Source organism: Octodon degus, unplaced genomic scaffold, assembly GCF_000260255.1.
Source record: "Octodon degus isolate 3935 unplaced genomic scaffold, OctDeg1.0 scaffold00153, whole genome shotgun sequence".
NCBI classification, from domain to species: domain Eukaryota; kingdom Metazoa; phylum Chordata; class Mammalia; order Rodentia; family Octodontidae; genus Octodon; species Octodon degus.
The window spans coordinates 5709769-5728387 of NW_004524729.1; the positions used below are offsets into that span (position 1 = coordinate 5709769).

At 56.8% G+C, this 18619-nt stretch overlaps 1 protein-coding gene across 1 annotated transcript in view; it reads right to left on the bottom strand.

The window, feature by feature from the left end:
* Positions 1-5776: 5776 nt before the first annotated feature.
* Ttll8 (tubulin tyrosine ligase like 8) overlaps positions 5777-18619 on the bottom strand; it is a 33257-nt gene continuing 20414 nt past the window's right edge. The window contains exons 10-15 of the mRNA XM_004642469.2: positions 12759-12907; positions 10736-10979; positions 9127-9562; positions 7978-8247; positions 7770-7893; positions 5777-5922 (exon numbers count right to left, since the gene is read on the bottom strand). Coding sequence (XP_004642526.1) covers positions 5777-5922; positions 7770-7893; positions 7978-8247; positions 9127-9562; positions 10736-10979; positions 12759-12907 — 1369 coding nt within the window. The remainder of the gene's footprint in view (positions 5923-7769; positions 7894-7977; positions 8248-9126; positions 9563-10735; positions 10980-12758; positions 12908-18619) is intronic.

Below are 18619 nucleotides of genomic sequence, written 5' to 3' on the forward strand. Positions count from 1 at the left end.
CCCCCCCTCCGTTGTGGAAAGGTCAGGTCATGTTTTACCTGTTTCTTACTGGGGTTGTTTCTTTCTCTTCCTTCTTTTCTCTGTCCACCCTTCCTTTCTTTTCTCTCTTCCTTCCTTTCTTCTTTCATCTGGGGGTTAAATCCAGGGCCTTATATAGGGCAGCAAGCACCCAGTCACTGAGCCCAGTCCACAGCGCTTTAACTAATGTGTGTGTGTGTGTGTGTGTGTGTGTGTGTGTGTGTGTGTGTGTAATAAAACTCAGAACCTTGCGCTTGCCAGGCAGGCACTGTGCGCTGAGCTGTATCCCCAGCCCCAATTAATTTTCTTACAAGGAGGAAGGTGTAATTTCAAGCAGCATTATTTTTTGGTAGTCTTGCTAAACTGGCCAGACAGGCCTCCGCTTGCGGTCGTCCTGCCCCAGCCTCTCCGAGTGCTGGTATTACCGACGCACACCAGCAGTACCAGCTTTTCTGTTTTTTAACTTTTACGTCTGGCATGGTGGCATACTCATAATCCCGGTGCTCTGGGAGGCTGAGGGTGGGCTGCAGGGTTGAGCCCAGCTGGGACAGCTTAGCGCCTAGTGACCCAGTGGTGTGTGCGAGACCCTGGGTTCAATCTCCAGCACACACACAATCGCTGACCACACACGGACAGCCTATTTTTGACTCCCCATGGATCTACATATCAATCTTTATGCCAGTACCACTCCCTTTGTTACTACAGTTTTGTAGGAAAGTTTTGAAATTCAGAAGTATCCAACCAACTTCCATCCTTTTGAAATTGTTTTGACTGCCCTGGATCCTTTACATGTCATATCAATTTTATAACCAGATTGCTGATGTCTACAAAAAAGAAGGCTTTCCAAATTTCGAGGGATGTGACCACTCCCCTCATAATGGAACCAAGTCTTCCAATCCATGAACATCTGGCATTTCTCATTTAGCATTTTAACATCTCTTGGAAGTGCTACATAGTTGTCAGTGTGTTAGTCATTACCAGGGATCGAACTCTGGGCCTTGCGCTTGCCAAGCAGGCACTTATGCTGCTGAGCTACCTCCCTGGCCCTAGTGTGTTAGTCTTCAATTACTTTTGTTAAAATTTTTGGTAAGTATTTTATTATTTTTGATGCTATTGTCAACAGAACTGAGTTCTCAATGTCATTTTTGGCTCCCTCATGGCTAATGTGTAGATATGCAGTTGACTTTTTTTTTTTATGTATTTAGTACAGGGTATACAGCGTCTACAGGGTCTCACTACACAGATTGGACTCAGTGATCCTCCTGTTTTCAGCCTCCCAAGCGCTGGGATTCAGGCACGTGCCACCACGGCCAGTCTCAATTTCATCTCAGCACATCAGCACACCCAGGGCGGGGCTGGCGGGGTGCACTGGAGATGGAACCCTGGCCACTATGTGCTGCCTACGCAGGCACCTCAGTCCACTGAGCTACCTGGCTGGCCCTTATGCGGCTGACTTTTTTTATTTTTTATTTTTTTAGTAAGGGTCTATAGGAAGACTGGTCAAATAGCTCAGCAGATTAAAGTGCCTGCAAGCAGGCACAGGGGCCAGGAGTTTGATCCCCAGCCCTGCCATGCCGGCCCTGCCCCGGGCGCGCTGAGATGGCAATTGAGACTAGGCGCGGTGGTGCAAGCCTGTAATCCCAGCTCTTGGGAGGCTGTAAACAGATGGATCGCTAAGAGTCCAAACTAGTAGTGAGACCCTGAACACCCTGTAGACCCTTCCCTAAAATACAAGAAAAAAAAAAAAGTAAGGATCTATAGGGTTTCATTACACAGATCGGACTCTTAGTGGGTCTCCTGTTTTCAGCCTCCCAAGAGCTGGGATTACAGGCATGCGCCACCATGCCCAGTCTCAATCACCAGCTCAGTGAACTGCGGGGCAGGGCCAGCATGGCACACCAGGGATCAAACCCCGGCCTCTGTGCCTGCCTAAGCAGGTGCTTTAATCCACTGAGCTATTTGGCTGGCTCTGTAGTTGACTTTTTTTTTTTTTTTTTTGGAACTGGGGATTGAACTCAGGCCCTTGTGCTTGCCAGGCAAATGCTTATTCTACTGAGCCATCTCCCCAGCCCCAACTTTTTTGTGTAGTTTGTGTCTCAGCCTCTCAGAGTGCTGGGGTCACGGGTGTGCACCACTGTGCCTAACCAATGCACTTGTTTTTAATGCTTGTACCCGCTCAGCTCCTCTGGGCAGGGACTGTGTCTGTCCTGGAAGTTGAGGGTGTGGGGACTCAGCCAAGCCAGAGCAGTGAGTTTGCCACCTCCATGCTCCAGAGCAGGACCAGTCCCAAGCTGCTGCTTCCGCATAGTGGCCCCTGGCCCTTTCTCCACACCTGCACCCAGGACACTGGCCCCGCCTGCCTCCCCTTCTGTCAGAACAGCTCCAAGGCCCCAAGATCCTCCCGCCTGTCTCCCGGGGTCTGTCCTGGGCCCAGCTTCCTACCAGCTGGCATCACTTACTCACTCAGCATCTCTGCCGATGGTGTGCCCTGGCAGAGACCAAGGCCCAGGAGGACGCCCATCAGGCCCCAGCGGCAGGGCCTCTGCTCTGCCCGGTGGGAGCTCAGCCCATGTCTGATAAGTGAGTGAGGAGGGGACATCCTAGGCCTTGACCTGAGACAGTGCAGGTTGGACTGAACCCTGCTCCAGCAGGTGACCCTGCATTCCTGAGTCTGTCCCCAAGCTGGGGTGCAGGCTCCTCAGCACTCTCCTTCCGGGCAGATGTGTGTGCAGGGGGGAGGGCAGGGCAGGGTCAGGGCCCAGCAATGGGATGGGCTGGGGGCCCTGGCTATGCTCTCGGAGCCCTGAGCATCTGATCTGCTCAGTCTGGCCCCGATGCTACCACCACTTGGGGGCAGCACTCACGCATCCTCCAGTGCGTGCCTCTGTCTCAGCAGGATGGCGGGGAGCCCAGGAACACAGGCACGTTTCCAGCCCCTATGGGACAGCAAGGCAAGGGTGAAGTCAGAAGGACACCCCCTCCAGTGTACCTCTCAGCCCAGATGGGGCTCTGGCCATGGGCTGGGCGCCCTTGTGTGGCCAGGAGTCAGGAGCAGAGCTTGGGCCTGATCCTCACCTCCCACCCCTTGGGCCTGGGCTAGAAGACCGTGCTATCAGCACAGGGTTTCTGTGGCGACACAGAGCCCCAGCAACCCACCCCCAGCCTGATCCAGCACCCTAAGCCTGCCTCTTCAGTCCCTTGCATGGCACAGGTGCCTCACCCTGTGGGGACCCCAGTTCTTTATGGGGACCCTTGGAAGAGGATGTTGTTACACCACGTGACACTGACCCCAGATGACCTCAACTCACTGTGGGAACCCTCCTCTCCACAAGTCCCAAGGTTCCCCACTGTTTTGGGAGAGGTCTGAACCCCTCAGCACCTCACACACCCCCACCAGGGTCATGACGAGTGTTGGGTCTTGGGCCTTGGCCTGGCGAGGGCTGCACTGCTGTCTACGGCCTGGCCTCATGTCTAGTCACTGTGGCTCTGGGGTCCTTGCCCCCAGACCCTGCCTTATTCTAACTGGCCCAGCTGGACCCCATGTCCACCCTGGAGCCCCCACCCCACAGTGCCTGATCTCTGTTCTCCTTGAGAGGAGTCAGGTGATGGGGTTCACAGGACAGAGGAAGCTGTACCCCAGCATCCTGGCAGGTCAGTGGAAGGAAGGGTGGCTCAGGCCAGGATGGATTCACAGAGTCTAGAGATGACAGCAACACAGCCCCTACCTGTCCTTGTCACACAGTGAAGGAACGCCCTTGGGGGCAGATCAAAGAGCTTGGCGAAGGTTCCCCATGGGCCCATGCCGGGTGATCCTGGCCTTCAGCCTTCCAGTGAGCTGCTTAATGGCTTCCATGAACTTGAGCCCGTGGTCCACCCCAAGACACATGGCGACAAGGAACAGCTGCCATTCTGCTACTGGAAGAGAGGAGACCCTCACCAACCCCTGGCCCAGAAAGCTTGGGTGCTGGGGGTGGCCGGGGGAGATGCTCTAGACAGAGACTGCCACTTTCTGTGGGCGGGCCAGGCAGGAAGACAGGAAAATGAGTCAAGTCTGTCCCACCCTGGACGGAGTAGGTCCAGGGGTGGCTGCCCTGAGTCCTGCATCAGCATCTGTCATGGTGGGCAGTCAGCACTTCCTGCAGCCACCTCTGCCAAGGGAGACCACCATGCCCTGTGGGGGATGCGGAGAGGTAAGGGCCTAGAGGGGTGTGACGGGCACCCCTGCCCTCCCTGTGGAGAACAGTGCCCCCCTCCAATAGGCAAGACCGTGGGTTCTGGTTGAGGCAGAGGGAACCCAGGAACTGGACTGGCGGCTCTCAGCTCTGTGCAATGGAAGCAGGGAACGAGACCAGTGCAGCAGTCAACATCACGCACCCCAGGGACCCCACTCTACTGGCAGCCTGAGGGCCACAGCTGTCGCTGTGCCTTGGTGTCCTCAAACAGAGCTGCGCCCCTGCAGTGGAGATCACACCTCTGCCCCTAGCCTGCTCAACTACAAGCCACACCCACAAAGCACCTGTGGCCACGCCCACCTATGGCCACGCCCACCAAGGCACAGCCTCCTCCCACCCAGCCCCTCCTCTACAGGGCTGGACTAGGTTTCTGGTCACTGCTGAGCCCTGGGTCCCCCCGAGTGGCCAGCAAATGGGCACCAGACTATAGCATCTCAGGAGGCAAAACCCAGTGCCAGCCTCTGGCCAGCCCTAAGACAGGATTCTGCACTGGCTCTGTAGGGACCCAGGGTCATGACAGGAGCTCCTGACGGCTCCCAGCAAGCACCCGGAAGGAGAGCCCAGGAAGCAGGGCCCAGAGGCCCTTCCTCGTGCGGCTCAGACAAGCACCTGCCAGTGCCATCCATCCCCACCTGGGGTGGCCATATGGAGGGCCGTGTCCCTGGGCTTGGGATGTGGCCCTGTCTAGCTGTGCTTATGTTGCTATCACAAAACAGGCAGACTAGGAAGCTTACAAAGAACAGAGATTTATTTTGCACGAGGTTCAGGAGGCTGGCCGGCCGGCCAGTGCCTGAGCTCCTGGTAGCCTCTGAGCTGTGTCAGGACTGGTGTCACATAGCCACACTGAAGATGCAGGGATCACCCCAGATGCGCAGCGACAAGAAAGGATCCACCCACCACAGGCCCCATGAAGTCCCACCCTCCACACCTGCCTTCAGGACCAGTGTCCACAATGAACTCCCAGGGACACATTCCACACGCCATAGCCCCCCTAGGGCTGAGAGAGCTGCTCCTGGTCACCCCGAGAATGCCCTGTCCAGGGCCAGGGCCCCCCCCCAGGCACCAAGGGCCAGAGAGGCCTAGGACTCTCCCACACCCATGTCTCCAGGTGGACCTTGCCTGCCTGCCTGGCCCACTGACCACCACAGTCATGGATCTGAAGACTCCACCTGGCGGTGCCCCCTTGCCCCCCACCCAGGTATAAGGGCCAGGGTCAATACAGTCAGACTTGCTGAACGTGTGAGTGTACAGAAGGGCCAAGGTCCTGTGAGGACCGCTGGGGCTGGGGCCAGGGCGGCCACTAGTGAGGAGGGGTTTGTCCTGGGATGTCCGGGATGGGGACAGGGACGGGGACCAGGGACAAAGACAAGAACATGGGCAGAGCTGGGCCAGAGCCAGGCGGGGAGTGGGACGCATGTCCTACGAACACCAGGCGGAGGGGACTGCACAATTTCTCTAAAATAGCTCTGGGTACACGGCCTGCGTCCACGAGCAGCTGCTGAGGGCCACGGGCTCCCTGCAGTCCGTCACAGCCCTTGTCCTGGAGTCTCGAGCGGCACGAAGCAGGAGCCTTGCAGGATGGCGACAGAGAACGAGCCGCAGCGCTTGCAGGGCCTCACGCTTGCAGGTGAACAGTGACACAGGAGGCACTGGGTGCGGTCTCTCTGGGGGCCTGCAGAAAGAGGGTGCTCAGACACAAGGGCATCTGAGACAGCGCGGGTGCCCCAGATCTTGGCCTGGAGACCACACCCACCAGGCCCCACGGGCGGTCTACCCTACCCTTCCCACCCCACTCCATCACTCCCACCGGTTCCTGTGACACACCCCCGACGCCGCTGGCCACGCCCACGCAAGATGCCCTAAAACACGAGCCTCGCCCACTGCAGTGGAGATCACACCTCTGCCCTTAGCCTGTTCAACCACAAGCCACGCCCACAAAGCAGAAGACCACGCCCATCTATGACCGCGCCCGCCAAGGCACAGCCCAAAGGTCCCCTGGACGCCAGCCCACCCACCTTTCTTTTGCCTGCCCACCTCTGCAAACTCAAGCCTGGGGGTGGCCACTGTTCCAGGAGAAGGCGTGGGAACTAAGGAGTACCCCTACCCCGTGCCCCTCTGTCTGCCTCTCATTTATAGGCCTCGACCGTCCCGGGTGCGGAGTGAGAAGGCGCTCTGCCAAACGGAGCAACCAAAGCTGGAAGGCCAAGGCAGGAAGACGCTGCAGATACAGACGACGTGGGCGGGGTGGGGTCCCCCACTCACCGTCCCTGACATCCTCTCCCCACGTGTCTAGTGGTCCCAGTACTCCCTTCACCCCGGACTCAGCGTCCCTAGGCCCCCTCCCCATGGAGGCACACAGCAGCTGGGAGACACTGGGCGGAGGTCCTGCTCCACACCGGCTCCGGTGCTGCCTGAAGCCACCACTGCCCAGGTGACAGGCCCAAGGGCGAGTCAGGGGCCCTGTCCACCCATGCACCCATGCACAGTGGCCAGAAAGTGTCCCTCTGCACCGGGTCAGGGGTCAGGGCCGAAGGGGAGGCTAGTCCCGGGTCTTGCTGAGTTAGAGACATAGGGAGGCTGTGTGCCGAGCACAGGCGGGAGCACGAAGCCCTTGGGGAGGGCGGCTCCAGTGCGTCTGGGCGGGTGTGGGCAGAGACATGAACAGCGGCAGCTCAGCTGATGACAACTCAAGGCAAGGCCGGGTGTCTGCGGGCATCCTGGGTGTGAGGGAAGGGAGCGCCCGCTGGGGAGGCCACCAACCTCGGTACACAGTCCTCCAGGGGGCTACACCCACTGTGCACACCCTGCCGCTCCTTCCTGCTGAGTTCAGGGGGCAAAATCCTAGAGGTAGGAAGTGGACGCGGGCAGCCCCGGGGCAGCAGGTTTTCTGAGCACCAGCCTGAGGGCTTGGAGGTGGCCAACCTCCTTTCTCAGCTAGGAGGGACTACAGGGCCCTGTTTTAATGTTTCACAAATGAGCAGTTTGTAATAAAATATGAAACAGCAGACACCACAGGGCCAAAGACCTCACCTCTCAGAATGAATGACCAGATCATCAGAAGAAACATAAGCCATGAAACTCCCAATCCAGTATAGAAGTGCATGCAAGGGAAGAAACTACAAAGAACGAACACACGGTTTTCTTTTTGGCACTGTCCTTTCTGGGCTGCACCCTTCCCGGGTTCCACCGAAGCCTGGGGCCGACAGAGCCCAGCACGCCTGCCTGCACCCCGGTGGTCAGCCCCACCAGAGCTTGTTGGAACCCAGACGGGCATCCAGCCTGCCCGCTCACAGTGCTGGGCAGATGCTGTGGCTCCCCGCCCCACACCCTCAGCACTAGCAAGACCACAGGCCCTCGTCCTACAGAGGGAATCGCCGGCCAGGACCCCACTTTGCGGCTCTTTGGCTACACACACACAGACCCTCGCAGCCCAGCTTTCCCTGTGCCCACCTGAGGAGGCAGCCAGCCGCCCTCCCCACCCAACACAAGGGCAAGGGTGACGCTGCTCCACAGGGTTACCTGGTGCTGAGGGCAGCCCACTCGGTGCACCAGCCACTGTCCTCCGCTGCATGGGCACCAGGGGCTGTGCTCTGGGCAGGTCCAGGTCCAAGGGTCGGGTGGGCTGGGTGTTGGGCAGGATTCTCTTCAGGCCCACAGAGTCCATGGGCTGCCAGCTGCAGGTGGGGTGTGATGGCCTCCTGTGGGGCTCAGTGTGGCCTGGCCTCACCTCGCAGCTCCTTTCAGCTGTGGCAGGCCATGGGGGCACAGGCACCTTCTTGTCTCCCAGGGTCCTCTCCCGCGGCATGGGGGCACGAGGGGGTCTGCCTGCCCTGTCCAGTGTGGCTGAGCGGCGCGGCACTTTAAGAATCTGAGCCTCTGGGAGCGACGCTGAGATGTTAACGGTGGGAATGGGTGGCATCTGCCTCTTGTTCCTTCTCAGGCCAACACCTTCCACACAGAGGTCGGACACGCTGAAAGGCGGCAGTTCCACGGCGGGCTGGGAGGGAGGATGCAGCTCAGGGAGACCACAGACGTTGTTTTGAGGCCAGAGGTCCCTCTTCAGGTACAAACTGGCCAGGCCTGCCAGCAGGGCTATGTGACCCCAACACCCTCCACCCCTTCTAAGCCTCCTGCAGGCTAAAGCCAAGCCAAGCACCATGCCAGCTGACTGTTGCCGGGAAGAAGCCATAAGAGTGCCACAGGAGAGCGAAAAGAGGCGGCCCCTGAATTAATTCCTGGGAAACCTGCAGGCCGTTTTCAGATGTGAGTGTTCCTCTCAGCTTGACCTAACCCCTCCCTCCTGTCTTCACCCTGCCTCAGGGACCACCCAATTCCTGTTCACCTCAGAAGCTGTTTTGTAAGTTTAACTCCAAGTCCCACAATTCTGAGAGGGAAAAAGACCAGATGGGGCTTGGAAATCGGTAACAAATCCAGCACAGGGGTTCCCAGGTTCCCAGGTTCTCTGGGCACAGGGCTGGGTTCCCGGGCAGGAGTCCCAAGGCAAGACCTCACCACCCTGTGCCTGGCAAGCTGGAAAATTCAGAGGGGAATGTTCTGGGAGCCACCACCCGTCAGGGAAGGAACACCACACTTGCACCGGGGCCCAGGGCCTGGGTGAGGAGAGCGCGCAGACCCCCGGTATCCAGCAGCGAGCCTTTCACTCAGCGCGCATGAGGGAGCTCAGACAGGCAGCGAGGACAACCCGGGCCTGCAGGTGCCCAAGCCTGGTCAGAACCAAGGACAAGATCTGAGGCCAAGGTCCCAGAAGGGCAAGTGGCTTGCAGCCCATCCAGCTCCCAGGTATGGGGCAGAACTGTCTGTAGCACGGGGCCACCAACCCACATGGGGATGCAAAGCTTGCAGCCGCCCTGCTCACCTGCCGCCACAGAAGCTCAAAGTTGCCAACATCGCAGTTGCGATCAAACTTGCGGTCCACCACCACCTTGATGGTGTCCTCCTGCACCTGGGCGCACAGCTGGGCCGTGACAGGTGTGGACGGGTGCATGGTGGGGCTAGAGTTGATCTCAATCAGCCATGGCCTAAAGTCTCGGCCCAGGATGAAGTCGGCGCCATAGAGCTCGAAGCTGTTCCTGCGTGGCTCCACGTGAGCCTGGGCCACCTTCATGGTGTGAGTGACAGCCCTCTTCATGGATGGGTAGATGAGGCTGGCCCACACGGCCCCTCTGCCCCGGCCCTGCAGGTACTCCTGGAACTGTGTACTGCTCCACATGTTGTGGCCTGGTAGCAGTGGGCTGCGTCCCTGGTCGTTCTGTAGGTGCTTCTGGATGGCATTGTTGCACAGGTGGGTGGCGCTGTGGGCAGGGCGCCTGTGAGGCTGGCAGTGCCACTGCCTCCGTCCCTGCGGGCACCATGCTTGGGCCAGCAGTGGCAGAAGCCGGAGCTTTGACCCTGAGAATGGTACAGGGTGGAGGGAGCCCACCTGTCCAGTGCCACCCATGGGCACCAGCAGGGTGACTTCCCCACCTCGGCATCCCAACTTGCTCATGCCAGAGGGACACCAACCCCCAAAGGGCTGCTCCGGAGAGGTGAGGTGACAGTCACCTCATGGGAATTTCCACTTAATTTATTTATATTCTTGTCTTGTTCTGAATAGATTTAAAACAAATGGTATCTTTTTTTTTTTTTTTCCCCAGAACCAACCGGGGATTGAACTCAGGCCCTTGCGCTTGCCAAGGAAGCGCTTATTCCACTGAGCCATCTCCCCGGCCCCAGTGGTAACTTTTAGGAGATCACAAACACTACATTTTGAGGCCAAGATATTTTCATGTGAATGGCCGACGGTCAGGCAAGTACAGGGCTGCAAAGTAGATGGGCTCAGAAAACAGGAAAGTCTCAACCAGCTTGATGGGCGCCTGGAAGTTGGAGCCAGTGGCAGGAGCGCCGCACTGTGCCTCGCCATGGTTCTCGCTCCTGCCTCCGCCTGCTCACAGGCAGGTCGGGGACTTGCCCGGGGAGCAGACAGAGAAGCAGGCCTCTGGCAGGCAGTCACGGGCCAGGGAGGGGCCCAGGGGTAGGGCTGGGGTCCCTAGGCCCCTTCTGCACAGAGAGCCCTGTCCAAAGGCAGAAATGTTGATGTGGGCCCCTCCTGGCCCAGCCCAGGCAAGACCTCAGGGTGCAGCCTCACAGTGTCACCTGAGGGGCATGAGACCCCAGACGGCCTCCCCAAGTGGGAACACAGTTCACCCCAGCAAAATTTCAGCCCCTGCTCTCGATGACCCCTGGAAAATTCTCCTAGACATCCAGCCCCACCTCGCCTTCTGAGTGACAGTCACAAAATCCCGAAGAAAGCTGGGTGGGCAGGCTGTGGGCAGCCTCTGCTGTGTGGACAGCCAGACTCTGCAGGTCACAGCTGGCTCCTGCCATGCTGGGACCTGCCTAGTGATGGGGTTCCCCCACCTGGCACCCTACCCTGGGTGTGTCTGATCATGCCAGGGCCCAAAAGCCCAGGCCTGGTGCCCACCAACCTGTCCAGGCTGTCCAGGGAGAAGCGCTGTGTGGAGAAGCGCAGGTAGCTCTCCTTGTAGAACCAGATGGTCAGGGGATTCCAGTCAGTGACCAGGAACCACTGCCTGACGTCGAACTTGGTGTCGTAGATCAGCAGCGGTGTCTCAACGTACTTCTGCACCACCCACCTGTTGTCCCGGGAGGGTGGGTGGTCAGCAGCCACCAGCTTCAGGATGTCCTCCACATGGTCCATGCACACTATGTCTGCAAGGAGGGGCCTCTCAGCCAGCATCATGCAGCCCCGCCCCCCGGCCGCGGGTCAGAGCAGAGGCAGCACGGGCCAGGCAGCACCGAACCGGTAGACGAGGCCAGCGCAGCCTGCTGCTGAGCTCTCCCAGCACAGGGCCAGTGCTATCCCAAGAGGCCCGAGACCTGGGATGGGCAGGACACATCAGGCGGTGGGGCCCCCAGGGGAATCTGGGGGGACGCTAAGAGTGACGGACAAAGGGGGGGTACCAGGTAGGTGGTAGCACTCACATCCCCTGGGGCTCCCTCTGCCAATGCACAGGCCCTCCAGTCCCCCCTCATCCCCAGCAGGACATGTGACTCCAATGACCAGGAGTATGGGACAAGTGTCACTGCATGCTGCAGCCTGTAATGCCATGGCAGGCCCTCTGGTCACCTTTCTCTGCTGTGACATGCTGAAGCCTCAAGGGAGGGGCCATAAGAAGGGGCCTGCAGTGGGTGACAAGCACAACCCAGAGGGAAACTGTTTCACTGAGTGTTGTCGGGCTTTTGGGGCTGTTTGTTACACAGCACCATCTAGCCTGTCCTGACTGACACAAAGTGGAGGGAGCTCTGACCACAGATCCCAAAGGCTCAGGTGAGCTTTCACAAACCACAACACTTCTGTTTCTTACAGGGAGTCAGAATCTTGCTAAGCACATAGCAATGAGCCGCTAGCGGAGAGCAGGCCGCTGGCTCTAAGCGTCCACTGTGGAACTAAGGACTGGCCAGACAAGCAGGAGGAGAGAGAGGCTCCCTGGGCAGGGGGTGGGCTCAGGAAGAGCACGCGGAGATGCAACACATGTGCAACACATACATGTATACACACACTTGTATGCACTCTCATGCATGTGTGCATGCACGCACACACACACACAAAGTCAGGCAGGGGTGCTCATGGGGTGGGAGGAACCCTGAACAGCACATCAGGAGCATGGCCACATGAGCCCAAGGCCTGGCTGCAGTGCTTCAAGGCTGAAGATGGCCTTTAGGGCCAAATGCAACGAAGCCGTGTCAGTGAAGATTTTAAGACCGCTTGCGACTCCAAGAAAGCTCTTCAAAGCAGCGTGTGAGGCAGATAGAATGTCTGACCTGACAGCGACGTCCACACAGACGGCCAGGCACAAGAGCCCTGTGCGGTGCCAGGGAGGCCAGGTGGCTACCGTCGCAGCCTCAGAGGCTTTGCTACTGCACGAAGACTGGAGGAAAATGGACTCGCGTCATGGGCGGAGGATGGGCCCAAGAGAAGCCGGGACAGCAGCCGGAAGTCGGTGGGGGAGCAGGTTACAGACCCACCAGGAAGTCTTACGTAAACACACATGCATACCCATCAGGAAAACCGAGAACACAGCCACAGAGGCAGCTCCAAGAGGGGAAAGGAAACCCCAGCAGAGCAGCGAGGAGCAGCACCACAGAGCAGGTGGCCACCCAGGGTGGCCCTCTAGGGGAGGCAGTGTGGGTATGGGGCCTCCCTCCTTCCTTTCAGGGGGCCAGAGCCTGTGGCTCAGATCACCAGGTGACATTAAAAAGGCAGCAGGGGAGCAGATGGCCTAAGCATACAGAGGAGAGGTCCTGTGTCCTGCGCCACAGTGGGGCAGCGCCTGAGGACGCCTTCCTGGGCTCAGGCACCCACAAGCCCACACCCTGCTGACTGTAGTCAGCCCCATCCCCTCCCCCAGAGCCATGCAGAGGCTGGCTTCGCCCTGGGCACAAGCAGCAGCCGTCACAGGGTGACTCAGGCCGACCCCAGGAACTCACCTCGGCCCCGGGACTTGGCCGCAGGCTTTATAATCCAGACATTCCGCAGCCCATCGATCTCTGTCTGGGGGTTCACGGACTTAATTTTATTCAGCAAAGCCTGGCACTGTGAAAAGTAATTTCTTGAACTGGAGATGAAAGCATCGCCGCTAGAAAGCAAGAGCCAGAAAGTGTGTGAGACTTGGGGAGACGGGCCGGCCCCACTGAGAGTGGGTGCCTCGCCCTGGGACAGGGTAGCAGCTGACCTGGTGGGGCAGGCTGGGGCAGGCTGGAGGGAACAACGTGACAACGTGACCGCGATCTGTGGGTCTGCATCTGTGTGCACCCTGGGCGCACTCTGTACCTGTGCTCTGCCTGTTGGTGGTGCCCATGCCGACCCCCACTACTGTGCCTAACCTCCTGCCCACAAGCTCGATTGTCTGCCTTACCCCGGCACCAAGGTGGGGCCTGTAGAGTGGTGGCAGCTCTGGGTGTGAGTCAGGAGCCACCAGGGAACACAGGCAGGGGCTGAGCAGAGCAGCCACTGCAGCATAAGGAACCTGCAGGCGTCACCTCAGGAAGAGCAACCCCTGTCCCCCAGGCCTGCCCCAAATACGTGGACGCCCATGGACTGCAGACCCAGAGCCACAAGGCAAGTGTCCTTGTAGGCTGCCTGCACACAGCCTGAGACCAGCAGGCAGGGCTCATGCTGAGCCCCAGGGAAGGTGGGGGTGGGGAGTCCGCATCTGTTAGCCCAGTAGGCAGGTTAACACAAGGGCAGCAGGGCAGCATCGGAGAGAACCAAGGTGTGGCATCCTTGGCCACCTAGGTGAAGTCCCCACCACTGTGGAGCTGTGGCAGGGGAGAAGATTGCAGAGCCCATGGGAGTGACAGCACCCAGCTGGCGCAGAACACGGTGGTGGGGTGGGTAGTGGCCCTGCTTGTGGGTCTGCCGACTGCAAGCTGTCCTTAGTAGTGGGTGTCACATGACGTCTGAGCCCAGGGGACAGGAGGGCTCAACTGTGATGAACATGGTTTCCACAGGTACAGAGTGCCTCCAGGGTTCCCAGAAAACTACCTGGTCTGCAAGGACAGGGCCAGGGTGCCCCGTGTGACAGCATCACTAGGAGGCCCCTGGCAACACAGCTGTCAGGGCTTTGGAGTAGAAAGGCAGCCCTTACCACCTCCCCGACATCGAAACCCCAGGTCCAGAAGGAGGCCTCCCAGGCAGGGCGGCCCAGGCTCAGACCGTGGCAGTGACACGGTGATGCATCCGAGGGCGAGGACACGAGCATGGAAGCCAGAGGAGCCTGGCGGAGCTCCAGGTTCTGGGGACATCCCACACACATCAAAGCAAGGTGCCCTCCAGACCCATGCTGAGAAAGTGCTTTCTGCCCCAGTGCGTGGTACCCACCCAGGGCTCCCATGACCCTCCATGGGGAGACTGGGCAGGGCCAGGGGACTTGGGGACCAGCAGGCATGGCTCATGCGGAGCCCCAGGGAAGGCTGGGGGTGGGGCCACCTCCAAGCCACACACCTGCCCACCCTCTGCGCCCGATCTGCAAAGGGCTGTCCTGGGGCCTAACTGCTGCCCCACAGTGCCACCCGGGGTGTCCTGCTACTAAGCCATGGTTGGCGTTGTTCTGACTCATACATATATTTTATTAGGTCACTTGCTTCGGGGGGGGGGTTAATATTTTGAGTTCTAGATATTAATCCTGCAAGAGAAGAGTAGCTGACAGATTCTTCCCATTCTGAGGGTCCTCTGCACTCTTGGTGGTTTCCTTTGCTGAGCAATCAGAGGCTTTTAAATTTGATATGATTCCAATTGTTAATTCTTGACGTTATTTCCCATGCTACGGAGTGCAAGTGCTCCCCTATGTCACTGTCCAGGGGTTCAAGCTGTTTGCACATCTGGGTCTCTCATCTGCTCTGATTCTGGTGCAGGGTGGTTAAGGGTCCAGTTCCACTCTTCTGCATGTGGAGAGTCAGTTTTCCCAGCACTATTTTTTATATTAATTTTATTGAGAAAGAAGTAGCAACGAGACAGTTTCAAAACAGGTTAGTAGGACAGTTACAACGATTAATACATTGCATATTGTTGTCTTTGTCATAGTTATTCATAGCACAAGAGGCAGACATGATATCTTGTCTAAACACGATTAGTTCAAAACTTTCTTCACATTGAACTACGAGAAAGTAGCTGCATATCTATGCTATTTTGTGTATACAGATATTTCACTACAAAATGGTCCTTCATTTGTATCTCCCTTTTTTGTTTGCTTTTGTCAGAGATGGGTAACAACACTATTTCTTAAAAAGCTATCTTTCTCCACTGTGTGTTTTTGGCCCCTTTGTCAAAAATCAGATGACTAGCGGCACCTGGAGTTTGACCCTGCTCCCTGGCCTGCACGTCTCTTTTTGGGCCAGTACCATGCTCTTTCGTCACCATAGCTTCATAGTATAATTTAAATCCAGGGTCGTGATGACGTTCACTTGCCTGTTGGTGCTCAGGATTGCTTTGGCTATTCTGTGTCTCTTCTGCTTTCATGTGAATTTTAGGATGCTTTTCTCTATGTCCCACGGAGAATGCTGATGGCTTCTTAAATCCATAGATGGCCCTTTCAACAGTGTCCTGCTCACCCAGGCATGGGATGTCTTCCCACTGCTAACATCCTCTTCAGACTCTCGGTTTGGTGTTCTGAGTTTTCCCGATACTCCATCCAGAATGGCCATCATCAAGAACGCACAAGCAAATGCGTGTGAGGGTGTGGGAGGGGACAGAAACGCTTCTTTTTGAGACACAGGCTAGCAATGCAGTTCAGGCTGGCCTTGAGCTCACTTTGTAGACCAGGCTGATCTCAAACTCACAACGATCCTCCTGCCTCAGCCTCCCGAGTGCTGGGCTTCTAGCACCAGTGCACCTGGAGGGAAAGGAATACTCCTTACATGGTAAACCACCACTATGGTATCAGTACGGAGAGTCCTTAGAAAACTAAAAACAGAAATCACATTTGACCTAGCTATACCTTTCCTGGGAATATTTCCAAAGGAATTAGAGACACCATACTATAGTGGTCCGTGAATACCCACAATTCAGAATAGCTAAGCTCTGGAAACAGCCTGGATGCCCCTCAGTGGACCAACGGATAGAGAAAATGTGGGGTGCGCACACCGCGGAGCACTGCTCAGCAGCAACGGATAGAGAAAACGTGGGGTGCGCACACCGCGGAGCACTGCTCAGCAGCAAAAAGAGCAAGGCGGCCAGAATACTGCTGAGCTAAGTCAGACACAGAGACCCCAAATATAAAGAGGAAGATAAAGGAGAGATGAAGAGATACATCTCGGCGATGCAGACGTGGACGCGGACAAGGAATGAGGAGGGCTGGGGGTCAGAGGGGGTCAGAGGGACCGAGACAGCCAGGCCGGGACATACTCAGGTGCCAACTTTCTGAGCCAGCGTAACGATTGCGCATCCCCACAAACACCAGAAAAGGGAAACGTGGCCGGGAGCACAAGGCCAGCTCTGCAGAGTGAGGCCTGCCTTTCGCACAGAGCTGCTGCTGTTTTGAGTACCGCACCAGGGTGCCCACGCTCCAGCTCCCAGAAGGTGCTCTGGTACTCTATCCCTGCAGTGGCAACTTGACACCACCCGACTCTGCCACCGGGCAGGGATGCCTTTCCTGGGCCTGACGCCGGTGGGCCCACAAGCTGAGCACGCCATCCACCGCTGGGCTGCCACAGCACCTTCCTCATCACGGCTGTGTCGTCAGCTTGGGGTCGTGAGGTTTGGTCTTTTGAGGACAGATGTTTTCTGCCTCTTGGATAGAGATCAGGGAGTACATGGGAGACCTGGACGCCCAGGTGTCTAGGAAGCATCAGGGCTTTGCTTTCCTTTTTTGGTATTTTAGGACAGGTTCTACAGGGTCTTCAGGGTCTCACTGCATAGACCAGACTCCTAGTGATCCTCCTGTTCACAGCCTCCCAAGTGCTGGGATTATAGGTGCGCGCCACCACGCCCAGTCTCAATCACCTTCTCAGCGTGCCCCGTGGTGGGGCCGGTATGGTGGGCCCAGGGATTGAACTCCCAGCCCCTGTGTCCGCCTAAGCAGGCGCTTTAATCTGCTGAGCTATGTGGCTGGCCCTCCCTGGGCTTTCCTAGAGGCTGCATCACCTGCAGGCTGGCCCATGGCACCCGCATCTGGGTGACAGCACTTGACACTCATCGTAGCTGCGCCGGTGTACAGGGGCCCTTGCTGGTAAGCAGAGATCCATCTGCGTCTCTCTGTATCTGGGCACCTTCCTTTGCGAAGAGCCTGCGCCGAGCTCTGAGTGCTTCACTCTCACTGACCTGCGTCCTCTGTAGCTTCTGGGTAAGAGACCTCCAGGGACACCAAGTGCCAGCTGGTCCTGCAGCCCAGGGCTGCATCCTCCTCACTCTCTTTAGAGCTTTTCTGAAGTAATCACGATGCTGAGGATGGATCCCAGGGTCTTCGCAATGACCTGTGTCTCCAGACCTTTTTAAATGTGTTTTTTGTTTGTTTGTTTTTTAATTTTGAGACAGGCTCTCCGTAAGTCACTAAGTTGGCCAGGCTGGGACTGAACTTGTGATCCCTCTGCTGCAGCCTCCCGGACTGCGCAGATTACAGGCAAGCACCACTAAGCCCGGCTCAGAAACTGACTTCTCAATGTCAACAATATGCATTTTACCCATTTTTCATTGTTTGCGAACCGTTCCATGCATCAGTGCCTTCAGGGTCCTGAAGAAACGCTCTAGTGTGTGTGTGTGTGTGTGTGTGTGTGTGTGTGTGTGTGTAACTTTCACCCATCCTCGATGCATCCCAAACTAGCTTTCTGGAGCGCATGAAGCAGGATGCGGTGCCTGGAGGGCCTGCTGGCGTACCGCTGTGCCTGTGCCTTGTGTGGTTATCTCTTCATCTCAAGCCCACACTGCTTGTCATAGGTCCAGCCTGGGCAACTCGGTGACTTAGTGAGACCCTGTCTCAAACTAAAACTTTGCAAAGTGCTGGGATGTAGCTCAGGGCAGAGGACCTGGGCTCGATCCCAAGCGCCGTCTCTCCCCATGAGATGTGGCTCTCTTAGGCACTGCAGCCAGCCTTCTCAGACGTCAGAAGGAGATGCAGTGCTGGCCAAAGCCTGCATCTTGATTCATTCTCATCAGCTTCTTCCGGAACTGGGAAAGCGTGCTAAACTCTAAGTACGAATTTGTCTATTTTACTTCTGTGTTTCCTCCACAGCTGTTGAGATTGTTTTACTAATTATGTATGAACTTAGAGCTGTGTCCTGTTGAATGAACATTTTTATCAGTAGGAATTATTCCCTCTCTCTTTTGGTGGAACCAGGGATTGAACTCAGACCCTTGCGCTTGCCAGGGAAGCGCTTATTCCACTGCGCCATCTCCCTGGTCCCAGGAATCACTGTCTTTCCATCCAGTAATTTTATGCCTTAAAGCCTCCTCTGTATAGTATCAATGCAGCCCTCAGCCCTTTTTCTAATGTTTTATGGTTTATCTTCTATTTATTCTCTTTCAACGTCTCTAATAATAATAATAATAATGATGATGATGATGATGTAAATAGTCTTTTAAAAAATGATTCTGAAAATTTTGGGACTGGGAATTGAACTCAGGACCTTGCGCTTGCCCAGCAGGCACTTGTGCCACTGAGCTATATCCCTGGCCGATTCTGAAAACTTTTGTCTTGTTTATTGCACTTAATTTATGAAACCATTGACATAGTTGGGTTCAAAACCTACTCTCTCACCAGCCATTCCCAGTTCTCCCATCTTTTCTAGGGACAAAAGCCTAGCACTGACAATGAGTGATGCTGACATGAATTTTTAAATAATCTAAATATATATAT